General features: G+C 31.4%; 1 protein-coding gene across 8 annotated transcripts in view; it reads left to right on the forward strand.

Moving 5' to 3' along the window:
• Nucleotides 1-25,190, forward strand: part of LOC129905330 (uncharacterized) — a 55,186-nt gene that overhangs the window by 21,685 nt on the left and 8,311 nt on the right. For 4 of the 8 annotated variants that reach the window (XM_055980792.1, XM_055980791.1, XM_055980789.1 and 1 more), the window contains 3 exons: nucleotides 23,959-24,215; nucleotides 24,276-24,667; nucleotides 24,730-24,864. In XM_055980792.1, coding sequence (XP_055836767.1) covers nucleotides 23,959-24,215; nucleotides 24,276-24,667; nucleotides 24,730-24,864 — 784 coding nt within the window. Of the gene's footprint in view, nucleotides 1-7,924; nucleotides 9,960-23,774; nucleotides 23,905-23,958; nucleotides 24,216-24,275; nucleotides 24,668-24,729; nucleotides 24,865-25,190 lie in introns of those variants that run through there. The other 4 variants (XM_055980788.1, XM_055980787.1, XM_055980786.1 and 1 more) reach the window with 3 other exon arrangements.

Here is a 25,190-nt window from a genome sequence, read left to right on the forward strand (position 1 = left end):
CATTAATCCTACAAATCAAGTCTTCCTGTAGACCAAGTGGGCGGGATAAATTAATTTCAAGTTCATCTGCATAAAGATGTTGTATGTATGTATGTGTTTTTTTTTAATTTGTAACTCATAGTTTGCCACGATAAATCCAGTTCCCCGTTAATTTGTTTAAAAGACATACCGGAATTACCCCTTGCAACAGTATATTCACTTATCTCAATGTTAAGTTCTGCCGTTTGGTTTTTTTTTTAACTAATCTCAGCCTTGGACCTTATACGTTATACCAGTCATAGACTGACTTTGGCCGCCATGATATTCACCATACATACTTATTACATAACCGTCAACTTAATCTCTTTAATCAGAATGCAATTGTGTAGGTACTGCCTGTGTTAAGTAAGGTCGTAATTTTAAAGTAAAACAAAATTTTTTTTTTACCGTTATGAACGGTAACTGTTACAGAACCGTTTTCTTCATTTCTGACGTACATAGGCTCAGCTGATATCATCGAAAATTTCTACAAGAAAGATATTTAGAAACTGTTAAATTAAATTCTTTAAACTGGCAATAAGTATCTAACCAGTAGTTATCTTAAAATTAATGTCAAAAACATAAAAAATTTCACGTGAAAACGTCATAATTTATAAATTTTAAGGCTCTATACATTAGGGTGGAGTGAAAAAAAAGTTGTCTTATGTTTTGTTCTACATAGCCAGGATGGGTGCCATTCGGAACTTAAATAACGGCAAAAAAGTTTCAGATCGATCAAAGAAGTTTTAGAGGGTGCACACTTTAAAAAAAAATGAAAACACCATAAAGGTTAATTTATGGAGTTTTTTGAGTTTCTATTGATTCAGTTTTTTTGATTCGAAAAACATGTACCTACATTTTTATTTATTGTTCAATTTTCATTAAAAAATAGCGACTTTATTGACTTAAGGCCCTTACTGCAAGAATGCATGGGCGGTGAGCACCCCCAACCCCCATGATCCAGCCACGTAAAAACAAAAAATTATGAAATTTCTTAGACAGAAATAGTTTTGGTTTTTTGTTAATTTCTCGAAAATGACAAGATATTTTTGGATGCGGTTTTCTGTTTTTGTTTAGAAACAAATAAGCGAATTTTAAAAAGTTAAGTAGTACTTAATTACATAAAATTTTGAAAAAAAATTGTTTGAAATTTTTTTATCAAAATTTTGATTTCGAAAATTGATTTTTCAAAAACTATGCCAAAAAATGGCCATATTAAATTTTTTTATAAAAGACTAGGTTTTTGGCTTTACAAAAAGGTATAGCACGTTATTTAAGTGTAACCGTTGATTTTTAACATTTTTTTGTTTCAAATTATGTAAGTAATTTTTTTTTTAATTGCCCCTCTCCGCTAAACGAAGGGGAATAGACCCTCCTTCCATGCGATTTTTTTCTTGTCTCGAAAGAACCTACACGCTCTAACTTTTTGGCACATTGCTCCCTCTCTTTTGGAAATTGCTCCCAGTACTTTACTTCCAACAAGCATGTAGGTAAATTTTCAAGGGCGTTGTGAACCCTCAAGATAATTTTTGATCGGGCTGAGATTTGGTATGCTTTTTTTTGATGACTAATGGCACCCGTCCCTGGTATGTAGAAGTAGAAAAAAAAAGTGCAGTTTCACTCCACCCTACTATACATAAACATATACCTACATATTTTCATAGAGGAGAGTGGGGCACATGTGAACAATTTTTGTTTTCGCAACTGCTTTAACGTTATATATTCGATTTATAGGTCTACAAAGTTTATTAACATTGAAAAGTGATATTTAACTTCTGTTTTAATTAACATTTGGTAAGTTAGGCTAAATATTTATATTAAATTTTGATGTTTAACCAATAAAGGTTCTTATGTTCAAAAGTGCCCCATGTATGATGTATGGGGCAGCTTTGAACATGGAAGGGTCTGTTGTATTGTATATAGAAAACAAAATGAGAAATTACTATAATTGTATTGATTTAGATATTTCACCGTGGCGTGATGGTTAGTGCGATGGACTATGACAGGCGTCTAGGTGTGGGTTCTATTTCTAGCTTCCACGTTTCACCACCTTAATTAAAAATATTTTTTTCAGGGATACCGGCTACTGCCTTTTGCGGGGAATTGTCAAGCATCCAATAGTATCATTGTCATGAAAAAGTGCATCTCTGCTTAGCCGTTCGGACTTGGTGGTAAATTGTAGGTCCCTCACATTCTTGCAAATTATTTTCACGCACATAAGAATGGTTGAGAGTTGTTTGTTAGTCACTAGGCCACAAAAATTATCTTTCAAAATTTATTTTTTATCCTAACCCATTCTCTGTGGACTTTCTGTAAAAAAAAATAAATAAAAACAAAAATTATACTATACCTACTGATGATAACAATGCTTGAAAAAGCCCTTGTTTATAATGTTCATATGGTTTGCAAATAGGGACAGCAAAGCTGATGCCGACTTGCAAATATTTGCAACTTTTCCATATCGTGTACTCGTAGCTTAAGAATTATAAGATTTCTTTAAATCACGTATGTAAAGCATTAGCACAGATTCAATAAAACGTGTCCATATGCAATAAGAGCTATTGATTCCCGTGATATTCATTTCCAAAATAGGGAACTAGGTCGAAACAAGTTTCAAAATTTTTAAGCGAACAGAATAATAAATCGTCTCATACTGAAATCGAATACGACAATGTTGTTGCACAGATAAATTAACAAATCGGTCAGGTATCGAACTTTTACATTTTTGTTGTGTATGGTTCAACACAATAGGATGAGCATATTTAATTCATTTATCGATTTAGGGTATATTTTTCTTTCAATCATCTAGATTATTTTAATAGTATAATAAATAATTAACTTTGTATACCTATTTTTTACTCAAACAAATTTCATTTTCAATCAATGAATGACAAGTCAGTGTTTATGTCTTAGCATAAATATTGGGAATTTTGGTTATATGAACGAAGTGAATAACAAAAAAAAATGTCATAATAATGTAAAGAGCAAAACATGCGCGACTGTATACGTAGAACGGTATGCATTGATTATGGTTTATTATAGGTATATAAAAGAGCGCATGCAAACAAAATGAATGCATAGGAACAGCCTTGCACTTTCAAGTATCTACCTGTAACGTTTTTGGATTTTTCCAATTTTTATTTTTTTTTTCAACTATTTCTTAAATGAATAGTTAGTTAGGTATAAGTTAATAAGTTCAGAACTGCTCCTGAATATTTTTTTTATATGTTCTAATGATTCCATAAAAATCTGGTTACTTTTAAAAGAAATTTGTGTCAGTAATTTTGAATATACTAATTCAGTTAGTGTATGTTGAGTGTATACGATAGTTAGGTATTATAATGTACTTCCATTTCTCCGTAATAAAATTTATGATTAAAAATCTAGCTTTTCATTTCCCTCCCTATAAATCGTCGGCATAAAGCAAAATTGTTCTAAGTCACAAAAAGCAAATTTTACAGGGAACGATTTTTAAGCTTCAATTTGGTTTAAAGCGACAGTTTTCTGTTCATTCGCCACTCAAGTTATGTTTTTTATAAAGTTTGTTCTTTTCTCTTGAGTAAACCATACAAGTTTATCTCATTAGTAGGTGCATACTATTTTTAATTATTTTTTAAAACTAAAAACTCATAATTGAACAAAGAACACTTCCTACACAAGTACGCACTTTCCTCAAATAAAAAGTGGACTTAGAACAAAGAATACTCGGGCTCATTTTCAAAAGGTTACGTTTTTATTGTTCTATGTCCCATTATATTATTGTGCGGAATGATTTTTTTTTTTTTTTGACAAAAAACGGTTTTCAAATTCGGAAAGAGAACCCTCAAATTAGTAAAACTGCATCATTATCTCATTTTCGGTAAAAAGTGGATTTAGAACAATTTTGCTTTACGCCGACGAAATGTCAATAATTTATCCTCGGCCAATATTAAGCCCACTTCGCTTTAATGCATAATGAGGTCACATATCTTTTTAACACACTTGATTTTGAAATCGTCAGATGGGCCCAGTATAACATTTCATTTTAAAGATTCTATATTGTTCAATTTCAAAGTTCAAGTGACCTCAACTCCAAATTTATAAAGCGTTTCGCCCAGGTACGACAGTGGGCTCATCAGTTAGATCTGTCGTACAATTATAAATTTGGAGTTGAGGTCACTTGAACTTTAAAATTGAATAATATTCAATCACTCCACTTAAAATTAAAATAATTTTAATAATATTTTATTATTTTTGTTATTTTTTTCTTATTGTGATTCTATATTGTGTTCAGTTATATAGCTCCTGATTTCAAATTTCTGTTTATATTTATGTGTGTTGACTAATGAAGTTCTATTATAGTTAATAGTATCACAAGCATTTGTATTTCTAAATAATACACGCATATGTATGTTAAGGTTTTGTACTCATTATTGAACAGATGACAGATTAAGAAATCAACTACAACAAGTATCTACAGTTTGAATACACATAAAATAAACGAATTGAATGATGATTACAAGATCAAATTCAAACAAAGTTGCCCCAAATACCTAATCAATGTACCTATAGTAACTACATACATACATACATATTTCATCCTCTTTTCCCAATATCTTAAAAATGAATTCATTCACGTATTCTAAAATATAGGACCTTTCTGGGTGGGAGGTGGTAGCTTTAATTTACTAAAGGTACAAGCTTGATTTATCTTCTTTAAAATGACGTACATTTCATAAAAAAAACAGATACCTTTGAAAGTACATATTCGATTTAAAAATTAATTTAGTAAAAATGCATATATATTCTTTACTTTTGCAATAATAAATCACAGGTAACATGAGTTACTAAATTAATTACCTCACGTTGGCTAAATATTTTCAATTTTTTCCTTGAAATATTGAAGAAATGTTTGGTTTTGTATAAAATTTAAATGTTACTTTGCACACTTAAAACAAATATCCAAACGACTTTATACTTTTTGTTTGCTATTTGTATTTGCTAGGGTAAGGTGATAGTAAAAAAAAATAAGAAAAACGCTCTGCGAAGCGGGCGAGAGTTTTTACAGAAAAACTTCATACTGTCGGACTTTTAAAACTCGTGTTCTATTAATCTAAGGTGAGATACCAATAGACTTTTATTTTTTCTTAGCAAATGCTAAACGTAAAAAAAATTGTTTTAGCTGATTATGAAAGTAAATCACATGAGTACGTAACCATAGAAAATTATTTTTTTTTTTTAAATAGGCTCAAACTTTTCTTAAAACTAGTTACTATAGGTACAAGAAATCAAAAGGCGTACTAAATTTTGTTTTTTAAATCATTTTACACCAGTACCTATTTAACAATTTCTAAAAAGTTCCTTAAATCAAATTATATTTTTTTCCTTTTACCACAATAAAAAATTCCTACATTTGTATTCTCTTTTTCCAAGATTAGACCTAATAAACCGAAATATCTCATACGAAACCAATCAATAGATGAAGTTTTGTTGATGAAACCATAACAAACAAATATATCACACTACCGTTTCCAATCATATTTGGTTTAAATGTTAAATCAATAAAAAAAAAAAACATCCCCCTAACATTAATATACGATTTACAAATATTTTGTTGGTACTTCAAAAAAATATAAAAATTGGGTTTAATAAGAAAATATTCTGCACCAGCCGATAGCATCGCCGCCGCCGCCTCCACTCACTGCCAAGTCTTAACATTATTCAGACAATATTATATTGATTTGTAATCAACTTAAGAAATAGCCATAAGGCAATCATTTATATGGTATCGTATAAGGCCGAGGCAATGTTTGCGAAAAAAATTTTCCAGGTTAAATGCCAAAATTTTAGTTTTTCATATATCCGTATAATGTAGTTCAATAAATACTGTCATTAGACTAAAAACGTTTCAGAAAGTAGGTAATGTAGACTCTACAGGTTATGTTTTTTGTCTTCAATAAAGATCGAAGAAGATTGTAGCAAAAATCATAGTACCTACTTTTTATATGATTTTTGAGTAATGTTTGTAAGTTATTGTAAAAATCGAAAAAAACTTTAAATATTCAAAGCCTCCCATTTATGTTTCATCACTCTAGATAAAAGACAACTTCACACTATTCAAGAATCAAGAGTATACTCTGGTACTCTTGAATAGTGTGAAGAAACACGTCATAAGTTCAGAAGGAACGTATCCCATCAGCAATTTATCTTGGTTGAAGTTAAGTTAGGTACGGTGTTATGGGTTAATTTCCGGCAAAAGCTCCTTCTTTTAAAAAATTAAGCGATGACGGTTTTTTTGTTGCATTCTCCTTTACATTATAAATATTTTTACATTATTTCAAACCTTTTTCATTGTTGTGTTTATGAGTTTATTCCATTTAAAATTCGATCTTGGAACTGCTCTCGAAAGTGAGTCTTTTAAGGTTGGATGTTTTAAGATCTTAAAAATTAAGGGTTTCGTTTTATATCAAATAGAAAGAAATTCTGGAGCTATAGAGCCATTGATCTGAGAAACATTTATATCAAAACTTCCTTTAGTTCCAGAAAAAAAGCTCCTCAATGTTCAAAATAATGCACAAATTTCAAATAGACTTGACCCATTATTATTCTGAACGCCTCATATGCTGAAATGTTTAGTAACTATTTTACTTAATTTCATTATTTTACTTAATTTTTTTATAACAGCCAGTAGTCCATGTTATTATTTCATTAATATCATAACAACAACATTGTTTTTTTTTTACAAAGAAATAAAAGTAAAATAAGTTTAATAAGGATCACCCTAATGTAATACATAAATGATTATTTACGCATGTACCATGTATAGGTTAGTCATTTATTTCTGATTGAAAATTGTCTGTCTATCTTACCATCTTCAATCAGAAAATATAAAAATATAGGCTCAATTGATTAAGTGCCTAAAGTAAAATCTTAAATGAGTTAAATGCGCAACAGCAAAATCGACGTTTGGCATACATCGTAATGAACAATGGGAGCAAGCGTGGCACAAAGATACTACCTACTCAATTAAACGATTATTTAGACTGCGCTCATTCAAAGGGCACTGCATCGAGAAAAACTGTGTTGACTTGGAGCTCACGTCATCAAAATTTGAATTTTTAAAGAAGTTGGGAGGGCATTGTGCTTTTCCCATTTCCACAAACATGCATAAAACAGAAAAGTATGTATCTATTTTAAAACACTTTTCCTTGGCAACGATCCAGAGAGTTGGAGGTTTTGACCAATTTTTGCATATAATGACAGCCCGATGTGTTGGCTTATGCCATCCTATATGTATCTTATGCAATATATTTTCAATTGAACGGATCATTAATGTTGAAAGAAAGCTATATAAAGCTATAAATACAAATTCGATGGTTGCAGATAAAATCAAAAAGAAATTCAATATGAAGTAGGTATGCCTGTATTTGTATATGGTAAATGAAAGATGAATCTAATGAATTTGTTTTGTTCAAGAACCAAAAGATCTTTTATGATGAAAATCCTTCTTTTTTGAAGCTTATAATAAAGGTGCCACTTAAAATTCGGTATACGAAATACTATACACACTTTTTGTTTCCCCTGAAAAGTTTTTTAAAATGGACCTAGATAACTTCTTTTCAAAATAAACGATTCAAATTATTCAGCAGTTTTTTTGTACCAATTGTATCGAAGTTTTCCACCATAACTCTAACACGTTATGTTTTAATAATTTAATTTAATTTAATTTAACTTAATTTTTTTGGAATATAAATACATTGTATGTACTTAACCACAATATGAGTTCAGGATTAAAGCTGGAGTATGAGTTGAGTAGGTAGGTAATAATTATGTTGGCGTCTTTATACAAGAACTACTCGTATACCTACTTAATAATAACTAATAACTAACTATTTGATTGATATTTTATAGAACTGGGTACGAACCCTCAATACCATTATATTCTAACGTATTTTGACATTAGTTAATCGGATATCACATTAAAAGATTTTAATGGATACGTTTCCAAAACATGATATGTATCCTTTAAATATATTTAAAAAGTAAAAGATTGTACAACGAAAATTTATTCAAAAAGGGAAAAAAGCGGCATTATCAAATGGCTTATTTTTATGCTTTGAGTTTAAATATATAGTTTATAGACATTAAATATAAGGAAGAAGAAAAAGAGATACTTATAATCTTTAATCATGATGGCCAAGAAAATTGAATGCGGCTATAAGGTATGGACTTTCAAAATCTTCTATTTTTTATCTTTTTGATTAACTGTTCTTGATTGAACACCTGTGTTTTCTAAAAACTAAAAATAAAAGTCCTAAATAAATATGAAAGGCTCGAAATTTTCAATAAAAACATGAAATTCATTATCGATGTTTGTATTCAGAAATTGTTATTTAATAATATTAAATGCAACATTATTAAGGAACCACAAATGAGCAAAATATGACCAACCTGTCCCTCAAATAAAAAAATACATATGCACATAGGTATTTTGCATGTATGAAAATAATAAATTTAAGTACAAGAAAAATTATTATTGCTTTAAAAAAAACAGCATTTTCTTATAAACTAACGTCATACTTTAAAAGGGTTCTATTGGATGAAATTTCAACATTGTCGAAATAAGCACTTTAAAATGCATGCCTGTATAACATACAATAAATAAACATTTTGCAATTGAAACTACAAATGGAACTCTTGTTTATTGAGAACTCTATCTATATACAAGTTTCATATAGGTTCACTGTGCTTTAGGTGACAGTAGTTGGTGTCTTTTAGCGATGAAGTGTTGTTCAAGTTTTCCAGTCCAAAAACAATTAACGAGTAAATATCTGGCTTGCACAATGCACATATGCCTTTTAAATAGTTATCTGTGTCAGTTTCGTTACAATCTATCAAACCAAAAACACTTTGTTAGTTCTGAGATCAGTTAAGTCTTAGATGTATCTACCTATTAATTTTAGCTGAATAAATGTTTAACCTTAAACGTACAAGTATCTGTAAACTGTACTCAACATCTATATTTTAGTATACATTTAACACTATTTGTACCTCTAAAAAATTGAAATTGTATCGATGGATAAGCGGAGGAGTAGTGAAGAAATTATAGCAGAAGCAACAGCCGCATAGAATCAAGCACACTGCTGCTGGTTTGTTTGGAATTGTTGTGTCATGCCACGCCACCCTTGCACAATGTAAATTCGTTCCAAGATTCAGTCTTCTACCAAAACGTCTGCCGTTCAGTTCTCTAACACACTTCGTCGGTGCTGATGCGATAAAAAGAAATTCATCTCATAGCAAACGTTTTGAGTTCTTCTTATAGTATTATTTTTTTTCTGGTTTTTGTTGATGAATTCGTTAGGCCGTGTCGGTCGTGGAGTTACTAAAAATAATATTATCACTATTTGGTGGGCTATTTTTATAGCTTTTCTTTATGAAATTGTGAAACTAGTTTGGGCTTTTAAATAGTTCTTTATAAGTTATATCACATAAATTATGGGAAAAATATAATAAAAACAAAATGAGTAAAAAAATGTGGAATCGTATTTTCAAAACAAAGTCAGCAAACAAACCTCCAGGAATTTCTAAAATATTGTCAATACAAACAACGCCCTCCTACTCTTCGACAGTGGAAAACCGCTTAAGTTATTATGAGGAATTTCATAATAGTTGCCAGCAGCAACAACTGCCGGTAAAGGAAAAAACATCTTACAGTCCAAAGACTACTTCGCAAAGTAGTTCCAACAAGTCACAGTCAAAGTTTTCTAAAGTTGTTAATACTTTCACACTTAAGCGGAATTCCAAAGAGAATCAGAATAGCAATAAACTTAATACAAGTTCAATAGCTGGAGAATCAAACGAACAAAATGGCAATAATTTTTCAACTGAGGAAACTGCAGCCAGTGCTCCGATTATGGATAAGATCGGTACACCTACAACTATCACCATATTGAAGCCACCAGGTATTTTTTTTTAGCGAGTAGCTCTATTATACAAACCTACATAATATCTAGTATATTCAATTTTAATTTGATGAGTGCATGGAGTTGTGGTTCATTTAGATTATGTGAATATTCAAACTGTGAGTTTTAATTATATTAGTATTACTGTTATTTTTGTTGTTTGGACTGACTGGGTGAGATTATAAAAATCAGATGAGTACAAATAAAGTCGAAATCAAATATTACATTAATAGATTACAGAACTTGTCTAGGGCCCTCCCGCAGTAAGCAGGAAAGTAATTGAAATTTGAAAAATTAAATAGAAGATTGGTCAATAGTCATACACAAGGGTCTCTCATAAGATTAAGTATGCTTAGTTATTTTAAAAATGACAAGGATGCGAGGACAAGAATGTGATATTTCTGTCGAAAATATTCACCCATAATTTTGTATGTTTTTTCTCATAAGGCAGTTTTGGTTGCAGTTATGTTCAATTTTTTTGTCCGTGAGTAGTTGCTGAAATCTTCAAAAGATTCTAAGAGTACCGGAACTTATCTAGCAATTTATCTTTCTCGAAGTGAATTTACGTGTTGTAGGTAACTTTCCGGTGAAAGTTCCTACTGATGATATTTAAAAATAGCTAAATAACATTGTTTTAAATTAAATCATTAAAGTATTGGTTTAAATTTTGTTATATGTATAAAAAAATGTTTTATATTAATAAATCAATGCCGATATTTTGAAATAAAGGAATTAAATTGGGAAATTTCACTGTACCAAATCGGAAGGTTTGGTCCTTCCAGTTAAGTTTAAATGAAACAACGTTTTCAATAATTTAATTTTTTTTTGTGATAATTTTATATATTTTTTAGGAAATGATTTTTTGCGCAGTTCAATTGGTTTTTAAAATATTTAAGAAATACCAACAAAAAAAAATGAAACCTTTAGCGTCTCTTCTAATTGATGTCAGGACTGGATATATTCATGCATATTACCGAAAGACGCAGTATTCACTCCCCGGGAATGTACTCGATCCGCAACCGAATTAAATTTCAATCTGTGAAGTCCCCGGGGTGAACTGTATTATCGATCAACGAAAACACATCCGGCTGTTGTCTATTTTATTTACAGCAGTTACCGTAAAATAAACGCGACTTTATGCTAGAGAAAAGTGAAAAATCTAAAAAATGTGTGGGAAACTGTGGCGTATGTGTAACATTTTTTTGTAGATACCTTTTTTTTTTTTTTTTACACTCAGTTCATAGCCGAAGAGCGCTTGCGACCATTTGCCAACACAAAACTGTGTTATCCGGCTCATCACTTAGTGCAGTGTTAGTAGTTAGTAAGCAAATAATAACTACAAAAAACGTACACTAAGAAAAAAACATTGAATTCAATATTAGATAAAACAAACATTAAAGAAATACAAACAAAATAATTACTTGAGCAACAAAAAAGACATAAAAATAAACACAAACATTTATGAGCGTGGTACACTGGTTTTTAAGACAGTTTTCAATCTATTTTTATTAAAGTTTAAATCAAAAAGGTTTGAATTTAAATTTAGAAGTTTACACATGCGTGTTAAAGGTTCATGCAAGCCATAATTTGTTCGGTGTGGTGGAATATTCATTAAATCCAAGCATCGGAGGCTATAAGAACCCCCTCGATAGTTAAAACCAACAGAATTAAGTAAATTTGGTGCATCAATTACGCCTGTGATAAACTGGTGAATGAAGATTATGTCATTGTTAACCCTCCTTTGAGCCAAAGTTTGAATCTGAAGGAGATTAATCCGATGTTCATAAGGAGGAAGATTATAAGGATCAGACCATGGCAGTCCTTTTAAGGCGAAACGAATGAAATTACGTTGTACTGATTCTAGTCTTACATTATGGGCCTCGTAAAAAGGAGTCCAGACTTGCGATGCGTACTCAAGGTGGGGGCGTACTAAACAATTGTAGAGGGAAAGAGTCACATAAGGATCTTGAAATTCTTTTGACCAACGCTTCACAAAACCTAGCATAGAGAAGGCCTTATTCACGATGACGTTGATATGTTCGGAAAAATCAAGATTATAACTAAAATTAACCCCTAGGTCTTTAAAGCTCTGAACACGCTGTAATTTGTGTTGGGATATTTTAAATTCATACAAACTAGGAGCACGTTTCTTAGAAAAAGTCATTGTCTGACATTTTATTGGATTCAAAACTAAGCTATTCTTACTACACCATATAGAAAAATGATTAATGTCCTCTTGCAGAAGCCTCCGATCATTAACCGATTTGATACTTTTATAAATTTTCATGTCATCTGCAAAAATGAGAATTTCGTGAATACATAATGGGGCATCATTTATAGCAAGAATAAAAAGAAGAGGTCCTAAATGACTTCCTTGCGGAACACCTGATTTTGCGATGAACGATTTTGAGAGAGCGTCTCTGAACTTCACTTGATAAGATCTATTTTCAAGATAAGAAGAAATCCAATTCACGAAGTCTAAAGGGAAACCTAGAGTTTTTAATTTAAATTTGATTATATCATGGGAGAGTTTGTCAAAAGCCTTAGAATAGTCCGTAAAGATACAGTCAAGTTCCTGTCCACTTTCTAACGTATTTGAGCACTTATGTAAAAATGTAAGCAAGTTTGTAACCGTCGATCGTTTTTGCATAAAGCCATGCTGTTGAATGCATATAATTCTTTTACAGTGGAACGCCAAGCTATCTCAAACAACTTGCTCAAAAAGCTTTGGAATACAAGACAGCTTAGATATATGGGTCTGTAATTGACTATATTGGATTTATCTCCTTTTTTAAAAACAGGAGTAATAAACGCTTGTTTCCAAATGCAAGGAAATTTACCTAATTTGAGAGATAATTCAAAAATAAGTTTAAGTGGAAGAGATAAAACTGACCTACAATTTTTCAAAACTGCTGCAGGAATACCGTCTGGTCCGACAGAATAATCTTCATGTAGTAATCAAAGAAAATGGGATACTTTACAAGTATCAATTTGAATATTATTAAATGTAACTTGTGGGCAATTTTCTAAATAACGGAAGTAAGCTACGTCCACATTGGGGGGTATATCAATAAAAGATTGACAGAAGTTAGTCGCAAAAGCATCGCAAATATCTGAAATTAACTGGATAGCCATCTGATTTCTTTTTCATATTAACAAATTTCCAAAAATATTTAGGATCTTGCTTGAGACTACTTTCCATAGAACTAAGATAATCTGCATATAAGTTATTAGAGAGGGTTTTAAACTCTTCAAAAAGTGACATATAAATTTCTTTATTTCTTGGGCACATAGTTCTTACATAATTTTTCCAAGCTTTGTTTCTCTTATTTCGAAGAATTTTTAGCTCTTTTGTATACCAAGGATGGGAAACGTTAGAATATTTCGATCTTTTTTGTGGAACTATTTCGCTTATACAATTGTTTAAAACACGGTAAAAGTGAGAAACAGTTATCTCAATGTCGTCCGAAGTGGGTAAGTTTTCAATACCAGATGTATTGAGAATGTCGGAAAGCTGCTTATAATTAGCCTTACGAAGGTCAAAGGCAAACCAAGTGTCTTGAGGATTACTATTTTCAAGTAAATGATCGCCCAATTCCAAAAAAATTTCAAGGGGAGGGTGGTAAATGTCTATGTTAGATATGGCAGTGGAGGCTTCTGTCACTACCGTATTAACAGCGTCAGATGAGAAAACTAAATCGAGTATTCGATTTCTCAAATTTTTGATACAGCTAACTTGCTGTAAGTCTGTAGAGATAATATTGTCCAACAAATGAAGCTCCTGTTGAGATGAAGTCGAAGAAGCTTCAAAGTAGGATTCGTCTTCTGATGGGACCCAGTCTATATTAGGGAGGTTAAAATCACCTAATAAAAGAAGTGAACTGTCTAGATCAGCAATTCCAAAAACAAAATCTAGTGCTATTGAAAGTTCTGCAAAAGTAGAAGGGGAAGTTTTGGGTGGGATATAAACATTTAAAACAAATAGATGTCTTGATTTTACTAGTATTTTAATGCAAATTAGTTCAATGTTAAGTTTAAAGGGAAATGTTACAAGGGATGAACAGAAATTATTTCGAACAGCTATGAGAACTCCACCTCCAACCGGGCTCTTAACGTCGACATGACGATCTTTCCTGTAAACTAAGAACTCTTTGTCGAAAAGTTCTGTATCTAAAATAGTAGCGTTCAACCATGTTTCAGTGAAGGCGAGAAGGTCATATGGAAAAGCTTGAGAGTTATTATAAACTTAAGTTGTTTTACTGCGAAGCCCTCTTACGTTTTGGTAGTAGAGGGAGAACCTGCCAAGTTTTTTGAAATTTAATTATTTTTAGGTTTCTTAATTGATTTCTGTTTGGATGGGACAATAAATTCTTTTACTAAAGTGTAAGATGGCCAAGGGCTGCTAATTATTGAATCAAAAAATGCACTAGGTGCAGTGATTTTAAACGAAGAAACAAAACACTTACCTAATATAAAAATATTTTCGTTGAACAAATAATTTAAAGTTCTTGCTATAATTTTTGATATTGGTTTTGTATAGGGGTTCAATACAATTATTTTTTACTATAGAAGGGGAGTCTACCTCCCTCGCTTAGGTGGCAGGGACAATTTTCTAAAAAAATGACACAAAATCAAAAAAAGTTAGGTATTAAAAAACAACAGCAACACTTACAGTTTTAAATGATATGTTTTTCAAAAGTCCGAACTGTACATTTCATTTTAATTTTCAAATCGAGTTATTTCAATCAACTGTTTTTGAAAAAATAAAAATCTAATAAAAAAGTAGTTTTCTTATGTCGTTTATATTCATGTCGTTAAAAACGACATTATTTTTCAATTTTCTCAAAAACTAGGAAGCATAGAAACATAGTTTTCAGTGTTTGATAGGAAATTAATTGAGGCAGTTTTCTGTAGCATTGAATTGATTTTGTTCAATTATTGAGTGCGAGTATTTATTCAATTTTGATTAGGGTGTGTCTAGGCCGAAGTTGTAATTCACATTATGTGCACGTTGTCCACGAGCACTATGCAAAAGTAGGGTAGGAGAAGACTTTTGATCAAACTTGAAAATTAAAGTTTTTTTCCGGGGTAAGTTGTAACAAGTTAAAACTACTTCGTTTATTTGTTTGAACTGATATACGAATGCGAACAAGAACTATAAAGATACGGATATGATTTTATTTGTGTTTCATTCTAATTTATATTTGAAGTTGGAAATGCCATCCGGTCCAGCAGATTTTTTCGTTTTGGATAGCTTAATCTCTTCTGGAGTACGTAGGTTTGGGATGTGAACTGAATCACCTGCAGGATTAGAGTCGCTGAATTTTATTTTAGTCATGTAAGGTTGTCCATCCCTTTGACGGATGCTTTGCTTCGATTTCCTTTAAGAAAACTGGGTCGGGTTCGGTACGAAGTTACCTTAAATGAGGGCTGCGAATGCTTCTGCTTTTTCCTGCGATATCGTTGCTTCCCAATTGTTGGTGTGGATGACTCCGGCTGGCGGTTTATCGGTGTCTATTCACGAAATAGGTACAAAAAACTGTTAAAAAAGCCAACACATTATATCAACATTTTTATGGAACGAACCTAACCATGGTAAAAATATGAAAGGACGAACTGTCAGTGCCTTTGCGATTCCACGACTCGTGTCAAATTCACATAACTCTTCCGCAAAAAAAAGAGTGTTGTTAAACAAATATCTACAGTGAAGCGTATGAAAAACCACCGATCGATCACTTTCTTTATGTGGTTCGGAACCACGCAAAGTGTGTCGTCCCCTTATGATAAATCAATTTTTTTTTGTTAAAAATTAATATTTTTGCTATTAAAATATAATTTAGAAGTGTCAACTCATATGAAAACATATTTATCTTAGAAAATAACCCATGTTATGTATTCAAAATAAGCTCCGAAACATGAGTACCTCGGAAATCGAAAATATTTTGAGGAATTTATGGGAATCTTTGAGAGTGTATATTTCACGTTTGGTAAATGTTTGAAAAATTTTGTTAATGTTATTTTGATTATTTGAGTGTTGTTGTAAAACGTATAACAAAAAAAAATTAAATTTATAAAATTATATATGAGTTATTAAAATTTCTTTGATAAATGGCCAAAAAAAAAAAATTTAATTTTTAAACTTAATTTAAAAAAAAAACATATAAAATCATATCGATAATTTTTTTATATTATTTTGCCTTAGGCCTATACTTAACATTGGAAAAGTTTGGTCTGCTATTAGGGCTCTTGATTCTACCCGGGTAATACCCGGGTCCAATGCTACCCGGGTACCCGGGTACCAAAATACGGGTAGCACCCGGGTACCCGGGTACCCGAAATACCCGGGTCCTCAAATTACCCGGATACCCGGGTAGCCGAGTACCCGAGTATATTCAACAGATCGTGTAACCAAGTAGATACGCAAATAAAAAATTTAGTTTTTTGTTTTTTCTTATTTTGCTATAATTTATTAACCTAGTTGACACTTTTTAGGAGATTGTTTGACATTGTTAGTTGATAACTATAATGAAAAATATAGGGCTGCCGCTTTTAAAATGGGAACTTTTATAAAGCAACCTTATATCATAGGTAAAACTGGTACATGACCAAATTGGTCATATTTTTGTACTTTGGTTCAACCAGGAAACGCTTTAAATGCCAAACAAATTCTTAAAAGTGTCAACCAGGTTATTAAATTGTAGTAAAATAACAAAAACACAAAAAAAAGTTTTGTTTTACGCGAATTTACTTGGTTGCACGAGCTGTTGAAAACACTCGGGTACTCGGGTACCCGGGTACCCGAGTATTTTAAGGACCCGGGTACTCGGGTATTTCGGGTACCCGGGTACCCGTGTGCTACCCGGGTAATACCCGGGTATTCGAGTACCCGGGTACCCGGGCGGGTCTTCGGGTACCCGGGTTTCAAGAGCTCTAGTCTGCTTCTGTTTGCGATTACCAGAGATATTCACATTTATGTGCTACGAGTCAAGTACTCAAAATAATTCATTTTTTGAGAAACCACAAAAATGAAAAAATCGATGTTTTTAATAATTTTTAGCCATACACAAGTAACAAAAAGCTGTTTATGTAATTATAAATATTTTAAATATTGTTTTCAACAAGAAAAAAAATTATATTTTTCTGCATATATTTTTCTGCATACAAATTTTTAATGTAATTACTTGACCCGGCCACGCTCTACTGTGTATTATAGCGTATTTACCAACCTCGCCGATATAAGAATTTACGAAAATGCAAATAAAACGTTATTTCAAAATTTGAAAGCGATTGACAAAAAACTATTCGAGATTTGGTATGAAACGCAAATAAACATACGATTTTTTTGTATAGAGAAAATAAACAAAACAAGTTGACTTCAACTTAAGATTTCTCAAAGTAGAAAAAAGATATTGAAAAGATTTAAACGGGCTTTAAAAGAAAACATTTAGTTCTTTTAGAAACTGTCACAAATTTATTTAAAATAAATCCCCACGTTCAAGAACATAACCTCAAAAACTGTTAAAAAATGACATTTCAGATTTTCTAACGGGAATATTTCAAAAACGTGATATGATAGAATTTTTCTGACTTCGGATTCGAGTTCAGCACAAAAACCTTACGAAAATTATATTTTTGTTTATATATAAAAAAAAAATTATTTTTGCTCACAAGTGGCTTCTTCAATAAATGTTAATTTCATAAATAATACTAAAAAAAAGTAATAGGTTGTTTAATTTGTTAATTTGTAATTTTTTTTCTATTCCTTCCATAAAAACACAAAAAAAGATATTAAAACTCCAAAAACTTAGCTGCAAATATTTATGATAAACTTTTGTATGGGCTGGACACACTGTGCCACGGTTGAAAAAATATCAATTAAAAAACGCATTTGAAATTAAAAAAAATTTATTGGACTTTAGTTATTTTTTTAAATTCCCAACCAATCCTTGTTCAAAATATGGTTTTCTAATTATATTTTAAATGTGTTATCTTTGTATGGAATTCGTTGAAAGTGCGTTCCATCGAAAATCGCTAGTAAACTGCTAGTAGTACTTTGCCACCTCCCAAAGGAATAGGGCTATTATCTATTGAAAGCAACAAATAAAACACACAACAATAGACAAACAACTGCCAAGATCGAAAACTTTCATAAATTTAAAATATGGAAACTTCATTTCAAAAAATAAATTTGAATAATACAGATGACGTCACAAAACCAGAAAGAGATAGAAAAACGAAAATCTGATTATATCTACTGCCGTGTATTCTGTATATATCTTGATCGCAACCAATCTAATTTCCTTTAAAACTTTCGTGTATCGAACGAATTACAGGTGTCATCATTAAAAAAAAAATTAATAGCACCTAACTTTTTAAGATTTTAGAGTTCAACATCCAATCGTAGCAATGAACTCCATTCCAAACTGAAAGCGAACAAATGTTTTATGTGCAATAACAGTTTTTTTTTAATACTTATACTTAAAATAATTTTACATCTCAATGACCATGTCTTAGGTTCTTTTAATTGTTTCTAAACACACACTTTTAACTGTAAATTTAAATTCACTAAACAAACGCTGCGGTACGACCCAATTGCCAACCATAAATCAGACCTTTCTCAACATGAAGTCACGCATTTAGGTTCAGCGTCATTCAACTTGAGTAATTAAGTTTATTCTGGAAGAATCAGATAATGAGAGAATGTTTGTTTTTGGATCCCATCAGCAAAACAAGCATTGCTGCTAGTGAAATAAACACTACCACTGGCAAAGATATGAATTTTTCTGACGTAATTCGTCTTGCAATATTCTTGCTCGTTGAAGAGTTGTTCTTTGAAATAGAACAGTTTTTGCTTACTCAGTGGAAAGTGCATGCACGAGTTTTTTTTATTTCTGGATGGTATTAACAAGCACTTGATTGTTTTGTACATATCGTATTTCGGTCCTCGTAATGCATAAATGATGATGCATTATGATTATATGTAATATGTACTTACATGCTGTTGAAACTTCAAACGGGCGGACGAGCGTAATCAGAGGCGTATTAACAGAAATTGTGGTCGTAAATTGTAAAGCAAAATATATATATATAAATTCATTACCAAACATATCTTCTCCGACAGTTTGACCTAATTTTTACAAAACTGATTTAAGCATTTACGGTATACGGGAAAAGCGAACATCGGTAACACTTTTTTTTCAAAACTCGGAAACTCCTATGCGATTTTTTTGAGAAACACTAAAAACGCAGTTTTTTTTAAATTACTAACAGCATTACGTATATCATATTCAGGCCGGTTTTGAGGGGTGGGCAGTAGTGGCTGTCAGCAAATGGCACAAACATTTATGGGCGCCTAACATAATATGTTATTCAATTTATTTTGACTTTCACAAAAGCACCCCTATTTTTAACCCTACTTCTTTTGAAAGACATAGGTTCAATCTAATTTACTTTTGCAAAGGCGCTTTTACACATTTTGAAAGAAAAAAAAAACCTCGAATCTTTGGTTGATATATATATTTGGCTTCCGCAGAGGCAGAACTTCTTTTGGCCCTACTCCTGCACTTTTATAAGTACGAAAGTGACCCCATTTTTAGTTAAATTTATTTACGTCCCTGTTTTACGACCTACTTTTTTGAAGGACAACGATACTCTATATCAGTGTTTTTCAAACTTTTTGAGTTCGCGACCCCCTTGAGAGGAAAAATATTTTGGGGACCCCCTAACACTATTTCAGTCAGTATTTTTAAATAGCTGTATTAACAATAGTTGTACAGTTACTGTACACGTTGCAATTTCGATCTATGTAATTGCATAAGAATTTACTTATATTCTTTGGTTGTATAGCTTTCTTGAAATTCAGTTAATTGAATTTCAAGAAAGCTATACAACTAAAGAATATAAATATAATAATTCAGAAAAAAAAAAATAAAAAATATATAATTAAGGATTTAATTAATTGAATTTCAAGAAAGCTATACAACTAAAGAATATAAATATAACAATTCAGAAAAAAAAAATAAAAAATATATAATTAAGAATTTACTTATTCGATAAGAAATTTTTTCCGTTTTATTTGTTGAGCTCTTCCTTCTCACAGTACTGACCAGTGTTTGTACCACATACTTTTTTAGCGATGGTGCTAAAGCTTTGACCGGCAACAAAAGTGAAACTCATAATGCAAAATTTAAACCCATAATTCCAAACTTATCATGAACATACTGCTTTTTTCTTGCATAAAAGATACTGCCTCCAGATTTAAATTATGTGATCAGAGAAGTGAACTTTATAAAAGGGGTCCCCCCTTAGGGGGGCCCACACTTTGAATAACACTGCTCTATATGAAAAACGAAGGCATCCCAACCGTTGTTCAAAATGTTTGTAAAAGACTAGGGATTTGGATTTGCAAAAAGGTATAGTATTGTAGGTTTAAGCGGGCACCGGCCCGCTTACCCAAATGATGTGTACGCCCCTGGTTATGCTTTAAAGGGGCCGGTTATAGCGATCAGGAAAATGAAGCAGGAAAAATTTTCAAATAGATATTTTGTGATGTTTTAAATCGATTTGAAACACAAATGCTATACCAATCGATTGTAAATGACTCAAAGAATTTTTTTCGAGCATCATGAAAAAATATTCAGCTTCATACTGTTTCTTTTTTCCTGATGCAATTGCCTGATCGCTATAACCAGCGCCAAAGATTAGAATTTGAAAAAATTAAACAAATTTTTCACTTGGTATATTTTTGATGTGACGAAAGATGAGTTAAAAATTGAATCGATGAGTACAGGTCCGGGACTTGTACTGTTCTTCCACTCAATCAACGAAGTGGCATCCCCAAATGCTAATTTTTTATTCAAACCCGTCTGGTTCGATTGCCCAAGGTTAGCCCAGGATAGCCCAAGATTTTTTTTTCGCTAGCACACCCTTAGTTTTTTCACCTCAAAAATAACAAAAAATATTTTTTTTATTCTGTAATTGTTGGTTTTGCACTGTGGTTTGTTTGCCCAACGTAAGCCCAGTAGAGCCCAACTTTTTTTTTCTAGATTGCACTACCAAACTTTTTTTTTCTATCCTACGCTTAGTTTAAAAATTATAGAAGAAGTACGTATATACACAGTGACCTTTTTTAATTTATAATTAAGAACAATTAAATCCACTGGTGTTTGCATTGCGCCTCAAATGTTATTAATTTGACTTGAAATTTTTACTTGATTGAATGTAGTTCATATAACATTCCTGTTAAGGAGCTTAAGTTGACATTTAACATTAACAACCACAACATACAAATAATTTTTCATGTCTTAAAATCAATATTTTTTTTGGTTAAAATAGAAAAGCTACATGCTTAGTAAAATATATCCAAATATTTTTCAAAAGTAACAATAAATATAGAAATGGTGTGAAGTGATTTCTTTTTCAGGAAACGAATAAAAAACTTTTTTTTTTCAAATAACAAACCTATTAAAAATCAAAATTTGTTTTATTTTTCAGCGTAAAAATTATCCTTTTTCAAAAGTAACAATAAATATAGAAATGGTGTGAAGTGATTTCTTTTTCAGGAAACGAATAAAAAATTTTTTTTCAAATAACAAACCTATTAAAAATCAAAATTTGTTTTATTTTTCAGCGTAATCCTTTTTCCATTTTTTCTCAATTAACCATGCCAATTCCAACAAATTACATCACTTTTTTTTCGTAAGCCCCCCTTAGTTCAAAAGTTATAACAAAATTTTTTTTCAAAATACCAACCTACTAAAATCAAAATTTGTTTTTTTCAGTGTAAAAATTATCCTTTTTCCATTTTTCCCCATTAACCATGCCAATTCCAACAAATTACATCACTTTTTTTCGTTAGCCCACTCTTAGTTCAAAAGTTATAACAAAAAAACTTTTTTCAAAATACCAACCTAAAGAAAAAAAGTTGTTTGTATGGCAAACCAAAATATTATTGATTTGAAAAATTATTTATATGTTGTGGTTTTTAATGTTAAATATCAACTTAAGCTCCTTAACAGGAATGTAATATGAACTACATCCAATCAAGTAAACATTTTAAGTCAAATTAATAACATTTGAGGCGCAATGCAAACACCAGTGGACTTAAGTGTTCTTAATTATAAATTTAAAAAAGGTCACTGTGGTTTATACGTACTTTTTTTCTGTGTGGTGAATAAAAACTAATTCTCCTATAAATTTAAACTAAGCGTAGGATAGCAAAACTAAAAGTTGGACTATCCTGGGCTAACTTTGGGCAAACAAACCACGGTTTTAAACTAACGATTTGTTCACATTAAAAAAACCACAATTTTTTCGGTTTCTGATATGCAAAAAAGTTTTTTGTTGTATCTTTTGAAAAAATAGTGCAATCAGGAAAAAATCAGTTGGGCTATACTGGGCTAACGTTGGGCAAACGAACCACAGTGCAAAACTAACAATTTTTACACTGAATAAAAAAAATTATTTTTCAGGTGAAAAAAAATATTTCCGTTATAATTGTAGAACTAAGGGTGGGCTAGCGAAAAAAAATCTTGGGCTATCCTGGGCTAACCTTGGGCAATCGAACCAGACAGGTTTGAAAAAAAAAAATTGCATTTGGGGATCCCAGCTTCACATCCGGGACTCTCCGGAATTCATTCGAACGATTCTGAAACTGTTCGTTTGGCACTCAATGACAGTTCTAATTCTGAAAACAAGATAAAATCGATTCCGTATTTGGAGGCAGAATCAAAACGAGAATTACGCACACATGTTCACACATAAGACGTCAAAGTAATTTTTTAGATTTTTTACTATTCCAAACTTTAAATTATATTGGGCACGTTCAGGAAATATTAGGGACTAAGTATTTAGGCAACGTCATTTTCTGAACGGAAATTTGAGTAAATTGACTAAATTAGTTTGGATACACCATTATTGTCAAATTTCGAAATTTACTTGAGAATTTTACAGATCGCGTGGGGCAGACACCAAATTTCACTTTACTTTAATAAATAAATATTATTAATTATAAACGATAAATGCACTTTTTACTCGTTTTTCACACAAATAGATTTAATTCTGTTGTAATTAAAAAGAATCATCTGTCATGTTGACAAAAAAAACTTTCCTAAATATTTAGGGAAAATTTCCTTGCCTAACTTTCCAGTCAGCTTTCCAATAAAATTACCTAAATTGGAAGGATTTTTTTTGGCAGTAAACCAATCAGAGGTAGAGAAATTACCTAAATATTTAGTCCCTAACGTTTCTGAACCTGCCCATTGAAATAAAGCAAAGAAAACAAAAAAAAAAACGATAACTTTTTATGGAATATGTAAACAAATTAAACACAATAAAACTTTAATCAGGCGTTCGCATTATTTGGCGTTTCAGAAATACAAAGAAACTCAAAATTCAGAATCAAAAAGAAGTATCCAATTTTGTTCGTTTGGAATTCAGGATCGGACAGTCCTGGACCGTTATAAGAATTACCAAACGAACACGCTATGTTTCTCTAATGTACTGTTATTTTGCTCATTGATAGGTCTTCATGTGTAGCGCATTTGTGCATACTCAACTCAAAAGTGATTTTTTTGGACTTATACGGTTCTTTCACTCATCAAGTAAATTATACTTTATAAAAACGAAAATAGTATGTAAAAGAAGTTTAATATAGGGTCTTATCGTAGATACTTTTACTTAAAATTAAGATATCCCGGACAATAAAATAGATATCGCAAAGATTAAAACAACGTCTTACAGCTGTCGTAACAAATTTTGTTGAAATATATTACCTCACATTAAAGAATAACCTCAAAACTCATATCTTGAAAAAAGCCTTCCTTCCTGCAGTAAAATAACTTAACAAAAATATCTTAACGTAAAATTTTAGTGAAAAGCTTATTGTCTTAAAAAAATTTTGATAAATTATTTAAGCAATTAAATATCATCAAAATACATAAATTTTGTGAATATACTTGAATTCACATTTATACATATTTTTATAAATTTCTTTTTCAAGACGGCACAATTGAGCCCAACGAAGAACCTATCAGCCTCGAGCTTATTCCATGTCCAACATGCAATCGCACCTTTATACGTCAAACCCTCGAAAAACACATTGGAATCTGTGAAAAAATGGCGATCAAAAAACGAAAAATTTTTGATTCATCACGTCAACGAAGAGAGGGAACAGAACTTGCGTCATATCCTCTGCCCAAGAACTATGGCCTCCCAGCAGTTAAACAAGAAAGAGGAATTTCGCCCAAACCTATACAGGCAAGCTTTAAAAAAAATGTTACCATGTATTTGATGCGAAATTATCTAATTTGCTTATAGGCGGCTCCATTAGTTCTTTCTCCAAAGAAACGACCCGAAGAATCCAATACCATGTCAACGAGTAATAAATGCATCACTTCAATTGGCTCAAAGAAACTCGCGAGCCCTTCGAAGACACCAACAAGCTTATTTGGAAATTCATCGGCTAATATCACTGTTGCAGGAAGAGAACGTTCCAGGACTGTTGGTGTCACAAAGAGAATACTTCAACCTCAGGCTGAACCTTGTCCATACTGTGAACGTTGCTTTGGTGTAAAGGCATACGATCGTCACGTTGAGTGGTGTAAAGAAAAAGCACTAATTGCATCAATTAAACAACAAAATACCAATTCTCAAACAGCAGCAAAAGAGCGCCTAGAAGCGAGAATAAAATATAGAGCACCATGTCTTAAGTGGGTTTAATAATATAGTACCTACATTAAAGAGTAGGTTTAAAAGTTTTTTTCACTTTCAGAACGAAACGGTCATTAAATAGAGACAAATATTCATACCAAACCGATGAGAACTTTGAATTGCATAGCTCAATGGACGAGAACAATCAAAAACCACTTATGACATCTTCAATGACATCATCGATTATGAGTGATAGGTAAGCTTTAAAATAAATACATCCATCTCTTATTTTTTTCCCTACCTACACGTACATACTTATCAAAATAGGAACTAATTTTTGGTTCAATGAAAATGATGGTGCAGTGAAATAATGCCGATCAAAAAATCGACGAATTTAAAAATTCGGCCTTATTTCACTTTACGAAAAGGTAATTTTGACGTTCGGTCTTATTTCGATTCGGCATTATTTCGCTTTTTCAGTTTTATTTTAAAATCACTAAAATCACTTTAGATGTTTAGATTTACCTATATACTTAAATTCAAATTCTAATTACGGCACAAACAGTGAGTTACGGGGGGGGG

This window comes from Episyrphus balteatus, chromosome 1 (assembly GCF_945859705.1).
Source record: "Episyrphus balteatus chromosome 1, idEpiBalt1.1, whole genome shotgun sequence".
NCBI classification, from domain to species: domain Eukaryota; kingdom Metazoa; phylum Arthropoda; class Insecta; order Diptera; family Syrphidae; genus Episyrphus; species Episyrphus balteatus.